This window comes from Pungitius pungitius, chromosome 1, assembly GCF_949316345.1.
Source record: "Pungitius pungitius chromosome 1, fPunPun2.1, whole genome shotgun sequence".
NCBI lineage: Eukaryota > Metazoa > Chordata > Actinopteri > Perciformes > Gasterosteidae > Pungitius > Pungitius pungitius.
The window spans coordinates 32138390-32151838 of NC_084900.1; the positions used below are offsets into that span (position 1 = coordinate 32138390).

At 43.4% G+C, this 13449-nt stretch overlaps 1 protein-coding gene across 1 annotated transcript in view; it reads left to right on the forward strand.

Annotated features, from left to right (window-relative positions):
• Positions 1–1911: 1911 nt before the first annotated feature.
• The window catches only part of xkr7b (XK, Kell blood group complex subunit-related family, member 7b), a 38547-nt gene continuing 27009 nt past the window's right edge, over positions 1912–13449 (forward strand). Inside the window, exon 1 of the mRNA XM_037480327.2 lies at positions 1912–2579. Within this exon, the coding sequence (XP_037336224.2) occupies positions 1978–2579 (602 nt within the window). The 5' untranslated portion in view covers positions 1912–1977. The remainder of the gene's footprint in view (positions 2580–13449) is intronic.

The window sequence follows — 13449 nt, forward strand, 5'->3', positions numbered from 1 at the left end:
ATAAACGTTTTGTATTTTGAGACCTTCTTAACAGGAAGATATTCTTACTCTTCACATTTAGGTTTGTTTCCTGTTTTATTTTGGAGTTTCCTGTCTCTGGTTGTACCTGGCTTGGATTCACTTCCTGCCCTGTCGCGTGATCGTCGCCAGTGTCCCTGATTGTTCCCACCTGTGTCCAATCACCTGCACCTTTCCAGTGTATTTAAACCATGCGTGTCTCTTGTCTCTCAGATGTCTGAAATATGTGGGTCATCAGTGCCGACGTTAGCAAGTTGCTGTAACGCCGCCTTTTGTTGTCATTCCAGGTCCTATTGCTGATCTTTGCAAAATGTTGTTATTCTCCACACCAGACCAAAATCACACTGCGCTGTGAGGGTTCATGAGTGGGGGCGATAGCTTCAGATCAGCAAACTGGGCCTCTTGTTGCACAGAGATCTTGTATTGAGCGCTGCTCAGACGTGGAAACGCAGAGACTGATTAGTTCATCGTGGAGAAGTGAAGCGCAAAGCCGCAAATCACTAAAGAGTTTTATTGCCTTATTCTGCTCGGAGTTTCAGGAATATCTTCAATTAGCACGGTCACAGCTGTAAATAAGCCAGTTGTTCAGTCCCTTGTCAGCTTTATGCATCGCTGCCTCGTTACAATCAAAGAAAAGCAATTTAAATGATCTGATAGGAAAATGGAGTCAGCCTCTTCATTTAAAAAGCTGCTGGTCAAAAGTGAGGAATAAACTTCCCTCTTTGAGAGTTCAAGGATGAGTGTTCTTCTATTCGTGCCAACAACAATGAAGAAATCAAACTAATAAGTACTTTGTGCGTAAGCCTGACATCCTCCTCTGTGCCGAAGTCCAATTGCCGCCTAAAAAACACATTAATGAACCACAGTGTTGCACTGGGTGACATCTTCTTTTATTACCATGAACACATGAACTGTTTATTTAATTCAATAAACACTGTCCTGCTGCATCCAATTGCCATCAAATGCTTTAATCCCACTATTTTTCAGAACAAACTACATTGTCCAGTTGTTTTTAGCAAATTACTACTCTTCCAAAAAATACAAAAAACAAACAATATGTATTGACTACATCTTTGTGGTCAAGTCACAAATACAGTCTCTCTACTCTCTTTTTGCTTTAGTAGAAACCATTATGTGGGAAAGTTGAAAGAGGCAGACAAAAACACGGTTGGTTTTAGTCCCGATGAGTCATATTTGAAAACATTTCTCAATTATTTTTGTGATAGAAAGACGAAAACGAGCCAATGACGTTTTTGCAGAGAGCAAAGAACTCACAGAGGGAAACATCTGGCCCTTTAACCCTTCTCTTCCACCGAGGCAGCAGTTACGGGGTTTTTAGAGCCTAAAATAATTGATGCTGTCAGAATGTGAAGCAGGGCAAAACCTCAGCTAAATATTTCTATAATTAAATCCCTAAAAATTGCTGTGCTGAGTGAGTGCTTTGCCTGGCAATTCTTCACCAATTAAGACAGGGAGATTTATCCGGAAGCAGCGGACAGGATTCCGGTTTCTATCATTTCTAAACACCACGAGGTGTCCGGTCGGAAACCCACACTCGTGTTAACAGTTTAGTAAAATGAGTTTAACAGCAGTCTTGTTCATGTGCAGCGGACTGATGCCGCTGCAGAGACGGCGCAATTTAACTGGGAGAGATGTTAATGCCAGCAACGTGAACTGGAAACCCCGCAGATCCAACATGTTTCCAAAAAACGCCCAAACACCCCGAAATTAATCGTCGCGCGGTCTCGATGTATTAAAAGCGCAGTTAGTAACGATTCCTCGCAATTAATTGGCCGATGATGAGGCTAGTTATGATGTAATCTCTCTCACTCTCTCTCTCCCCTGCAAGCAGACAGCCCCCTCCCTTTTCTCTCTCTCTCTCTCTCTCTCTCTCCCTCTCCCTCACCCTCACGTATCCCCACCTCTTTCTCTTGTCTTTCTCTCCCATCCCTAACCAACATGGCCGCGAAATCGGATGGAGCAGCGGTGTCTGTGGAAGATGACAACACGCCCGGCAGCCTCCCGGAGCCGGGGAACTCCGCCGCCGGCCGGCCCCGCTGCAGCGCCGCCGGCGGGAAGCCCTACACCCTGCTGGACTGCTGCTGGGTGCTCTGCGCCGTGCTCGTCTTTTTCTCCGACGGCGCGACCGACCTGTGGCTGGCCGCCGACTACTACCTGCGAGGTGACTACTGGTGGTTCGGCTTGACGCTCGTCTTCGTCGTGGTGCCCTCGGCCGTCGTCCAGGTGCTGAGTTTCAGGTGGTTCGTGTACGACTACTCGGATCTGCGCTGCGGGGACGGAGCAGCGAGCGGCAGCGGCGGCGCGAAGGCGGCGGCGGGCGACGCATGCGGTGCAGCCGCGGTGGGCGATTACACTTTAAGCACCAAGGACAGCGGTGGGAGCGCGGCGGGGGGCGACGCCGCGAATGCCACCCCGGTTTGCGCGTCCTCTGCCCCGCCTGCGACGGCGGGGACAAAAGGAACCCCGCGGAGCTGCTGCACCGTCTGCATGTGGGTCTTTCAAACCGTGCTTCACCTCCTGCATCTGGGGCAAGTCTGGAGGTAAGACCGCAGCGGCTGGTGTGTGGAACAGGAGTGCTGTTGTGTTACATTTTGTGCGCGGTGCAAATGTGAGCAGAGTATTCCCGACGGATATGTGTGTATGCGTGTGCTTGCTTGCGTGTGTGCGCGTGTGTGTTGTACGTGCATTCCCGTTCACGTGCATGTGTGTTCGTGCTGTGTTCTTCCTAAACATTGGCTGTCCTTCTCATCAACCAGTGACAGAATTGCGCAGAAAGTGACCTGGAAAGAGTGAGATGTTTTGGATTTGTAGCATTTTCTTTCAGTGATAGTATTTATGTGGATTACTGCTTTAATCCCATCGTCCTTTCTTGTGCTGATTGTGGCTCCTGAATTCTTCAAATTATACGGTTTCTTTCTCTGGTACCTCTGCCTCACATTGTCCGGACAAGCTGACAGGAATTTCATCAAAGCGCTTTGTTCCGTTCTTCTTCCTTTCCTCTTGCTGCCGGTGATGTTAGTGATGTTGAAACTGAATATTTTCTTTCTCCACACACTTGACAGAGATTGTCAAAATGTAAAACGAGAGCAGGCATCGGCTAAATCTTTAAGGCAGCAATCCACCCACAGCGCATCCGCACTAATGGTCCTCCCCTGTGCTTTGAACTGTGTGGGTATTCTCCGATGGATATGTGGTTTACTTTGATTAAAGTCCTCCTGAGCCACGTTTACTTGATGTGAGTCAACGTGTTGACTATTTTAGACGCTTTAAAAAGTAGTTAACATCACAAAACCTGCACAGTAAACTACATGTGCACTGTTTGTATGCTCTATGTTATTGTGATTCCGAAGCAGCTGACACTGTACGTCTCAAAGAGAAATTTCCTTCCTGACAATAAAATCTATCTATTGTGCATTGAATCTATAACAATCCAAATTCCAAGACAATTTCTTAAAATGAATGTAGTTTGATCAATTACTATATTTAATGGGCTCGTATTTGAGTATTTCCATCCTCTTGATACTTTCCACTTCAACTCCATTCACTTGCAGAAGCACAATGAGGTATTGTAACTTCTCCTCTGCAATATCTTACCTGACAGCTGCAGTTACTAGTTACTTTCATGTTAACATAAAAAGCACATGATCACCTAAATTAAAAATAAAACAACAGGAATCTTTTCTTTTCTGCTTGTTTGTGGAAGCTTTCAATGTGGAAAGCTGGTGGAGTAAGTTCCAAGTTCTGTCAACCTTTTGAAAAACAGAATTGGTGTAAAAAAAATGAACACGCTGTCGTTGTATCTTTTGAACTGGACTCTTATTTTCTTTACACGAAGGTCAAAGGTCAAACTGGGACAGCAGAACCCACTTGGTTAAGTGCCTTGGCCAAGGAGTAAAACGTATAAAAACACTGGTTGCAGATTTAGTGATTTTGACCCCTCAGAAAATCGCTTCTCTGGATGAATGAATTAGCAGAAGTGTCCTTGAGCCTCCCGCTGCAGGGCTGCTGCTGCCCTTTGAACTCTCTGTGCTGGTGGAAGAAGGCATGAAAACACGTTGTCATAGGGGATGGCGCCTCAACTAATTCAGAAATGGAGCATGTGGGAATTCACGCAACCATAATTACATGCAGATTTGGTAATGAGCTGCGTTAATGAACAACGATAAGATGCTGAGAGGTGGAGAATGAGCAGGAGTTGGTTTCAATGTTGCAACCAGGAGAGCTGCATGGTGCTCAGTGTGACTGGGGTTTAAGTGGGACTCAAGTTAGAATTTTAATAAACCTGGATTTATTAAGCACTTGTGGAAACAGCTCGCAAGTTCTGCCTGCAGCTGAAAATTCTGATGTCAGATTTGTTTTCACTTCAGCGCCAATTCCAATCTGATCTTCTAATCAATGTGAAAGGTTATTAAAATATAATCTTGCAGTGTAAAAACCACATATGAAGTTTATTCTAATCCTAAAAGCTGGGATTTGTTGGCTTATGTCAGTCACCTTAGGAAACGGGCCATCATTTTGGAATTCAGCAGCGAGGCAGAGTGCAGAGAAAAAGACATTCACAAGAAAACCACACGTTTCAAAATCAATCAATCAATCAGTCAGAAAATCCTTGTCAAAGGAGATGCACAGACCAGTGTCCGTAGCCGGCAGCAAGGCAGAGCCAATAGTGCATTGTAGTATGAAGACAGGTTGCGATTTGAATCAAGGCCGAATCCCCTTTTCTCGACAGGAGACTCTGATATCGCTTCTTTCATCTACGTTCGGAATCCGCAGCGGAAAAGAAGCAAGGTCACGTCTCTTTATCTGCGAGGTTGTTGAAAGGCACTCTGGGAATCGTGCAAATCTCTTTCTGAAGCTGATGAAGCACTTTGGGAGAATGTGCAACACTCAAGAAGGGATTTTTTTTTTTTTGTTGTTGCATGAAATCACAGGTGATCTTGAAGTCGTCGGGTGTCTTGTGCTGTGAGAGGATTCCTTGACGTTGTATTTGCACAGCTTTAAACCGACGAGTAACACCCTGTTGGTGTTTCACTTCAACGCGTTCTCATTCCGAAGCAGTTAATTACCGCAGCTCGGTCAGTGGCCCTGAGCATCAAACTAAGAGGCTTTAGTTACCTCTCCAGGGTCACGGGGCGACGTGGCAACATTGCATTAAATGCATAGTGTCGTTCGAAAATAGACTTGTGTCTTCGCGGGAAGGTATTTTTAGGGGACAAACCAACAGTCGGTTTCGGTCCACGCCACGTCTCACACCCGTGGGAGAGCGTCGGCCACTCCTGTAGTTCAGTGGTCGGAAAACGTTGCGCTTTTTAGGAGAATCCCTCTGGTTCCTGCTTGTGCCAGACCAGATAAATCAATCCCCGAAATAATAGAATCAGTTCCAAATGGTCACTCAGCTCAGGTGGTGTGCGCGTCAGCTGTGTCCGTCCAGCCGCGGCTAATAATCAGGCCGAGTGGATAACTGGCAGCCTCGATGTGGCTGAATCATTCAAATCTTGGGGTGTGGGTGTGTGTCTCTGTGTGTGTGTGTGTGTCTGAGTGTGTTAGAGAGTTCAAGGAGGGATCGCTTCACTGTTAATTCACAAATGAACGGACTCTTAGCAGGTTAGTGCTCTTACTTCATTTAATCTTAAGGGCTGCCCCTCCCTAAAAGGGAAAATGTTACATCTTTTTCCTTTTAAGACATTATATAGAATAATACATGAATCATCCTTTCTGTCACATGAGCGAGAGCACATCAAGTATTGTGTCAGTGCGGTCAAACACGGGCAGAGGGTTCTTCTTGTCGTATATCTTTGTCTCAACATCAGCCCTTTTCACTGCTGAATCAGTAATTTACTGCAAAGAGTCCCATGATGAACTGAGTCGCTGTGGGAGAAGATTCACTGATGCCCAAGATGGTGTCACTTCTCATTCGTTTGAGAGCAGTTTTGATTGTTTTCAAACCTTTCTGATTTCATTTAAGGTCATTTACGTGCTGTGTCCCAATCGATCATTATCTAAGTTCATCCCATCAGTAGTTATTGTTGCTAGATCGGACCGACCTGACCAATAGGAACATGGGGATGCCTGCTATCTACTTCCATTTAGCCTTGGGCTGCATTTTGTATTACATTTCCGAGCAACATATTATCAATAGTAACTGCAAGGGCTTGGAGCTTTTTATGCTGAGATCTATGAATAAATAGAACCAAAGGTTTTATCATGGCCCAATCTAGTCAAAAAAGACACTTTTTTTTCTGGCCCGACTATGACAATTAAAAAAAAAAAACCACAACAAATCTGTCGCTCGCAAAATTTCTTTAACCAGCCCTCAGTTTTTCTTCACCATGAACAGAAAATCTATTGCAGTTGCTTTATATTAAAACGGCATAAAGCTACATTTTAAAATTGTAATTGTAAAAACCTGGATTCACAAACCCACACAGTGGCCCATGTGACACATCTTTTGCAAAATAAAAGGAGACGAAGCTCGTTAACTTTCAATGAAAGTACCAAAGTGGGCCGAATTGATCAGATATGAATGACTCATTATTTGAAAGCACCGTTCCTTTTCACTTCAAAAAGGTTCATCAACATATTTGACTGACTTTTTAAGTCCGAACGGGTGTGACCTTCATGTTTCCAACTGCAGCTTCAAGCCACAATCACTTCACCAATCAAACAATCTTATTGTAAAACAGCAGAATGCGATTCAGAGAGTTGTTTCTTATCGGCTGTGATGCCTCTTCTTATACAAGCTATTTTTGGTTCATGTTTGAGTTGTAACTTTTCTGCCTTGTGCTGGACAGCAGCAGGTGAAGGGAACACACTGAATAATAAAAAATGAAAAAATGTAACGTCCCGGGACTTTAAATGCACATAGGTTTATGTAAAATGCAATAGAGTGATTGATTTGGAATAGAAATATGTCATGGAGGGAAGTTTTGATGATCTACAGCCTTCTGGCCTTCTGGCTGTAGATCATCTGACGTGTCTGTTTGTCTGTGTCTCCCTCTCTCGCTCTCCGTCTGCCTGTCTCACCGTCTGTCTGTGTCTCTGACTGGTGTCTCTCTGTAGGCTCTCCTGTCTGTCGGTCTGTCGGATTGTTGCTGAATAATTCACTGCAGCCCTTGAGGGAAGCTGTCAATCATTTCCAATGGGCCTGTATGAGTGTGAAGGGATGTAGCATTTCCTGCTAGCTAGTTCTCTCTCTCTCTCTCTCTCTCTCTCAGGGATGTTGTGTTTAAAAGTTTGAATAGGCCGACATGTGCTTCTGACGCCGCCAGTGCCGGCGCTCCGCACACGCACATCACGCGCTGCGCGTAGGGCACCAAGTGCCTGGGGGGGCACCAAAAAATCTGGGACGTGAAAAATCATCACAGTAGGCTACTAGTATAAATAACAAATAAAATATGTCTAAAGCATGCTAATATGCAAAATCAATACAAAGTCAAAAAGTAATAGGCCTAGACCAAATTAGTGGAGAAAAAGAGGAACCTCCTGTGCGGCCCCCCCTCCCCCCACCTCCCAGTGGTCTGTTCCATTATGCCTCAAATCTTAAATGTGGCAGACAGCTTTGAAACGGCTTCGAAAAGGCATCAAGAGTCGGGGGCGGAAAGAAGAGACAGCGGGATGATGCTCGCGCGTCGCTCTCAGCTAAGACAATGTTTTAAATCAGGGGTCCCCGAACTTTGTCTCGTGAGGACCGTTACTAGCGGTCACCGGGCGGCCGGCTGCCCACATGTACTCGCCTCATAATGTCCGCACGGACCGCCGTGGGCCGTAGTCGGTACTCGTCCGCGGGCCGCCCCAAGTTTCTGTTACCGTTACCGTTTCTGTTATCATTTGTTTTTTATGTTATCATTTACGTTTTTGCATAACAATCGGCTTCAAGCGGCATATCCCAATCTATGGATTGCTTCGTATTGCACTGACTCTCCCTGTCACAGTTGCCTCTGCTGAACGAAGCTTTTCAAAGCTCAAACTAATCAAAACGTACCTGCGCTCATCAATGGGGCAGGAACGTTTAAGTGGTCTGGCTGTCATCAGCATCAATGGGGACGTGGCTCAGAAACTGTCATATGACCTGAGAGCTGATTTTGCAGCTAGGAAATGCAGGTGTGTGCCTCTGTAGGGCCTTTGACAACTGATGGTAGTGAAAATGTTTGTAATATTGTTCTATCGGATAGCAGAATGGTCTCTTTTATAGAGATGGTAAAGTAAATTCTACTGTGCAGTTTGCACTTTATTATTATTATTTGAACTTATGTATATTATTTAATGAAGAAATGTGCACATTATTACTTACACGGTTATATACTTGAATACTTTCTGCATTTACAATGTTCAGTTCCAAATCTGTGTTTTTGGTAATTGTGGTGGTATTTGGTATTTATAATTTATAATTTTATCTTTTATATAATTTATTTCTTTTCATGTTTGTTTATGTAAATTATTTATGTTTAGAAGTTATTTGGGGAATAAAGAGAACCTAACTAAGACATTCTGAATGGTTGTTATTCCTTTGGTGGTGGTGGTTGGTTGGTTCGTTGGTTGGGGGGGCACCACCAAGCATTTGTGCTTAGGGCACCCAAATGGCTAGCGCCGGCCCTGGACGCCGCCCTCACCATTGCCGTGTTGTACGGTTGAAATGCACTTGTTGCACGTCGCTTCGGATAAAAGCGGCGGCCAAACGGCATGTAATGTGATGTCTGTGCAGGTTTGTCTGTGTGCTGTATGTAGGAGCGCTCATGTAGTTTTCCACGTGCTCAGTACTGCTCGGTAATTAGCGTGTGCACTGCAGGTGGGCACACACATGCACACAGTCTTAAGTAAGCTGCTAATGAAGTCACAGACCCCAAGATGAGATTCTGCACATTTATACCAATACGCTCTAATGGGACTAAAAGCTTAACGCAATGTCGGTCTTGCAGCCAGCGATCATCTAAAGCTGCACTGGTTAAATTGACTGATCCTGATCTTACAGCGCGAGTTCTAAATGATGCATGGATTTCAAACAACATCCTACACACTGAGTCTTTTATTAGGAAATATTGATCAATTTGTTAAATCCTGTTTCATGATGTGTCATCACTTGTTCTTTGGCTGGTGATTGTGACATGCGACTCGCTGTAACATGCAGTCATTAACGGTGAGACCAAACTGCATATAGACTGTGGAATTAAACACAAACTCATTAAGGCTGAGCAGGTTGAGAAGCTAAACTAATCGCGGGGGAACAATGTATTTATCAAACACGTTCCAGTGTTTCGACTGTTTTTTTACCAGTGAAGTTAATATATCAATCAAAGGGAGAAACTGTGTGCACGGACAAGCAAGATGATTGGCTATTTGTTTATTCCATAACATTTTTTTAACCCCCAAATGAATAGGTACATTTTTATGTTGGCCTGGCATCACACACATACACATACATATACTGTATATATATATATATATATTACCGGCGTTTTGCAGCCACAATACCTGCACAAGTAAGACAATTCAGGGAAACTATTATTCTTAAAACATCTGCAAAGGGTGAAGTGCCTCCTCCTGGGTTCTCCTGTGCCATTACTCACTAAAATGAAGTAACATGTAGACAGTTGGGGCAAAATTGGCCCTGGTTCTATGGAAATGATAATCACTGAAAAACAGTCCGTCTCACAAAGCTTCGTATGGACACACACGGCTCAGTCTGGGATCGGGTAGTTACGATGGGCTCGGGTGCGCGCTGTCATGACGGCCCTCGTTACTTCTGACACTTTAATGTTTGAGAGGCTGCCTGTTTTGCAAATATGTTCAGCTGTCAATCTCGACAGTAACCACGCTCACTTTCACATATTGTGGTCTCCTAAGACTTGACATTGGACAACATCAGCATACATATGATCATGTAGATAAATTGTCATGACAAGAGTGACATATTGTTGGAGGCACCACTCCCTATAATGGGTGTCACCTGACGTCAAAGGGCAAAATATCTTTTATGATATTACGCTTTGAGGTCATTTGCAATTCGTATCAATTGTCTCGATCCGTCACATATGTGGCACATCACAGCCGTCCTGTGGAGGGACCCATCAGTTCATCCGTAATAGCCTCTTGGTCAATTGAAACCACTAATTACACCAGCAAGTTACACTTTATCTCAGAATATGTTTTGGTTTGGGGATTAACCAATTCTATGTAAATCTCAATATATTTTCCTCAGTGTTTCAGAGTCTAACGACAGAGAGCTGATGGCAGGATGGATATAGCTTGGTAGATATCTTTAGATGGGTTTATCTGGGACAAAACATGGTCTGGGGCCTGCACAGGGTTTGTTAGTTTATCTCTGTGTGCGCTCCAGTGACGCATGTTATTAGCATGTACCCTGCAGATGCACACACACACACACACACACATGTCTCTTTCTCTTTTGGTCTGGATCTCTTGCCTTCGTTCATACAAAACGCATTCAGACACGTTCTCCTCGATTGTGTCAACTTCATGTTCCCGAGCCCAGAGGAGAAGTTGTATCGTTTGGTTTAGTTTTTCCTTTCTGTGCTCTCTGAACTCACTCTCTCATATCCGTCTCTCTGAATTCTCCTCTGTGTCTCTCTCTCTCTCTCTTAAAATACTATGCTAGAGGGGGCATTATAGTTTAGGTTAGAAGTGAGAATGCGTCGACAGCTTGCTTTGTATTCAGTTGAATACGACTGGCGGGGGGGGGGGGGCAAAATATAAATCAAGTAAAAATGGACACTAATATTGTGTCTTTGTATTATTTGTTCTGGTAGTAACATGTAAAGAGCCAATGATAAGGGGGGAGGGGGGGAATCTTTTATTACCACCGGGAGGGTGTTGCCTCTTATCTTATGTCACATGGTATTCTTGTATATATGTAAAATGACATTGGAACCCGAGTCGAAGGTCGCTGATCACTATCCAAGATGTGGGTGTATTTAAACCTCTACGTGAGCATGAAATGCACTGCTCCTGTCGTTGTTGATAAAGTATCCTTGATTTATATTTAAAGTAGGCTATCCCTCAAACACCTGAGTTGTTGTTTTCCTCTCGTTGTATAGCAAGCACCTGAAATAAATGTGTGTCACAAAGTGTTGGCTCTGTTCCTCTCCCGTCGTTATGTTCTCCATTCAACTCAGGCACATCTGGAAAGGAGAGAGTGGTTCTTCTCCAGGAACGTGTGAATAAACTTGTGGAACACTGACACATTTTATACATTACAGCTTCATTGTTCTGGAAGACGTCGATTCAAAGAAAACAAGTCAATGACTTTGAAACATTTCTTTGCATTCTGGGAGAAAAAATGTACACACACGTTTATGAAGTCAATCAGTCGTCGGTTTATTCTCGGCTGAAACGAGGAAACGAGAAGTTTTCTTTCTTGAATTCTAGATTTCTTTTTGGGTCACTTTATATGTGTTGAATAATTACGCTGAGTCGTTTAATGCATGATGTCTTTCCATAAGAGTCTTCTAACGTCCCATAGCAGACCAACATTAGAGACTCTTTAGTACACGAACTTTGAGAAACTATTCAAAAATGTTATGGCACATCCTTTTTCCAGAGAGACGACTCATCATATATCTTTTCACATGGGCTTTGGACCAGATGACACAACAAAGAATGACCGTTTGATCTGGTGGAAAACTTAACTTAATAATTATTTGCAAATACTGATTTTCTGTCAATTTAATTGGACACAAGTCTGACCTTAATCCATGTCTCTGTTGCTGTGATACTCCGTGACGGGTGCACACTTCAATAAGAAGTGTAGAGCAGTTTTGCTCTCTGCCATCTAGTTTCTATTGTTTTGCATCTACAAAATGAATTCCACCATCCCTTCTGTCAGTCAAAGCAGCTGAAGATTAGAAATCCTCACATGCAGACAATCACGTCAAATCTGACATTTTCATTCTGTGTTCTGTTTCTCACTCGCTCTGCACGTCCATCCGTGTCTTTCTCTCTCTCTCTCTTTCACCTCGTCCTCCCTCACGCCTCCCTCCCAACTTATCTCTCCTCTCTCTTTGTTGCCTTGTGTTTTGTGCTTTGCTGGGTGAAAGAAACAGAGGAGACTTGTCGGCAATTGACTGAATAAATACCTCTCGAGAGCACGCCTGTGTTTTACGTTCCAGGCTCCCTTTCATTTAAAAGAGAGATAAAGGATGAATGTGTTGCCTGTGGTTGATGGGGAATAAAAAGAGAGAAAATGCTCACAATCAATAGATGAAAATGACTGTGAAAGAATGTAAAGAGCACAATGTCGTTTTGGAAATAGAAAAAGCGAGCTGAGATTTGGTGACAGAGAGATGAGAGAGAAACGTGGAGAAGTTAAAGAGTCCTTCAGTCCTTCAAGCTTCAAGTGCAATGGGGCCCATTTCCATGAAAAGGTAGAATCATGATTTATAAGAGGATATTGAAAAACAAATGATTTGTCAACATAAATCAATTATGGATTTCATTTCCCCTACAATATTTTTGCCATTACAACTCAGTAGCACCAGTGCGGTGCCCAATAAGGTCATTGTAATTGCTGCTTGCCACTTTATGGAGAGCTATTGGCTGGAAAATCACACACTTTTGGTTAAGCAGGTTGCTCCTTTATGTCAGCCCCAAAAACAATGTTCCCACTCCAAACGGGCTAGAAACAGTGTCCCTGTTGGCTATTCTTAGTGCAAAAGTGAAAGCATGTGGATGCCAGTGAGCGATAGAGCTGCTCTGAGTTTAGAATGTTAAAAATATCAGTTACAAGGGATGAGCTACTATACTATTAAATAATACTTTTACAATTGCCCCAAGTACTTCAATAGTTTGCAGGTTGGACGGTACAGGACAGGGGCAGAATCACTTGTTAATTAAGTTCATTAACTTCTTTTTTCCTTTTGTCCTTTCATCGTAGTTGACTCGATGTCTTATAATGAGCTGGAACAATGAGGTCAGCGGTTATTTATATTTCTGCCGTTCTACTCTGAATTGAAGCTGTCTGCCGAACGGATGGATTTGATGCATGTTTTCTGATGGACGGCTACGTGTGCAATGGGGCATGCGCAACTCAAGTAGTTGATGATGATTAATAATGTAATAATGATCAATAGACACCCTGCTTGAAAAGCAAAAGTCTCACACAGAAGACGCTGGTCAGATTGTTTGCCCTTTTCCCTTTTATTTCTCCTTTTTTTGTATTTTCCTTCCCTCTTTCTTCAGGGACAAAAAAAAGAAAAATAGTTTGGAGCTTTGTTGCTCTTTTCAGGCCTCCTTCTCCCTACGTTCAATATATCAATATATCATATCTGCTTTTTTGTTGTTGTTGTTGTTGTTGTTGTTTTGTCTTCATTTGTTTTGCTGCTGCTGTCATGAAACAAGGTTTGCGTGTGTTTATAAGTTACATGCATCCATTATTTACACATACACACAAAGAAATAT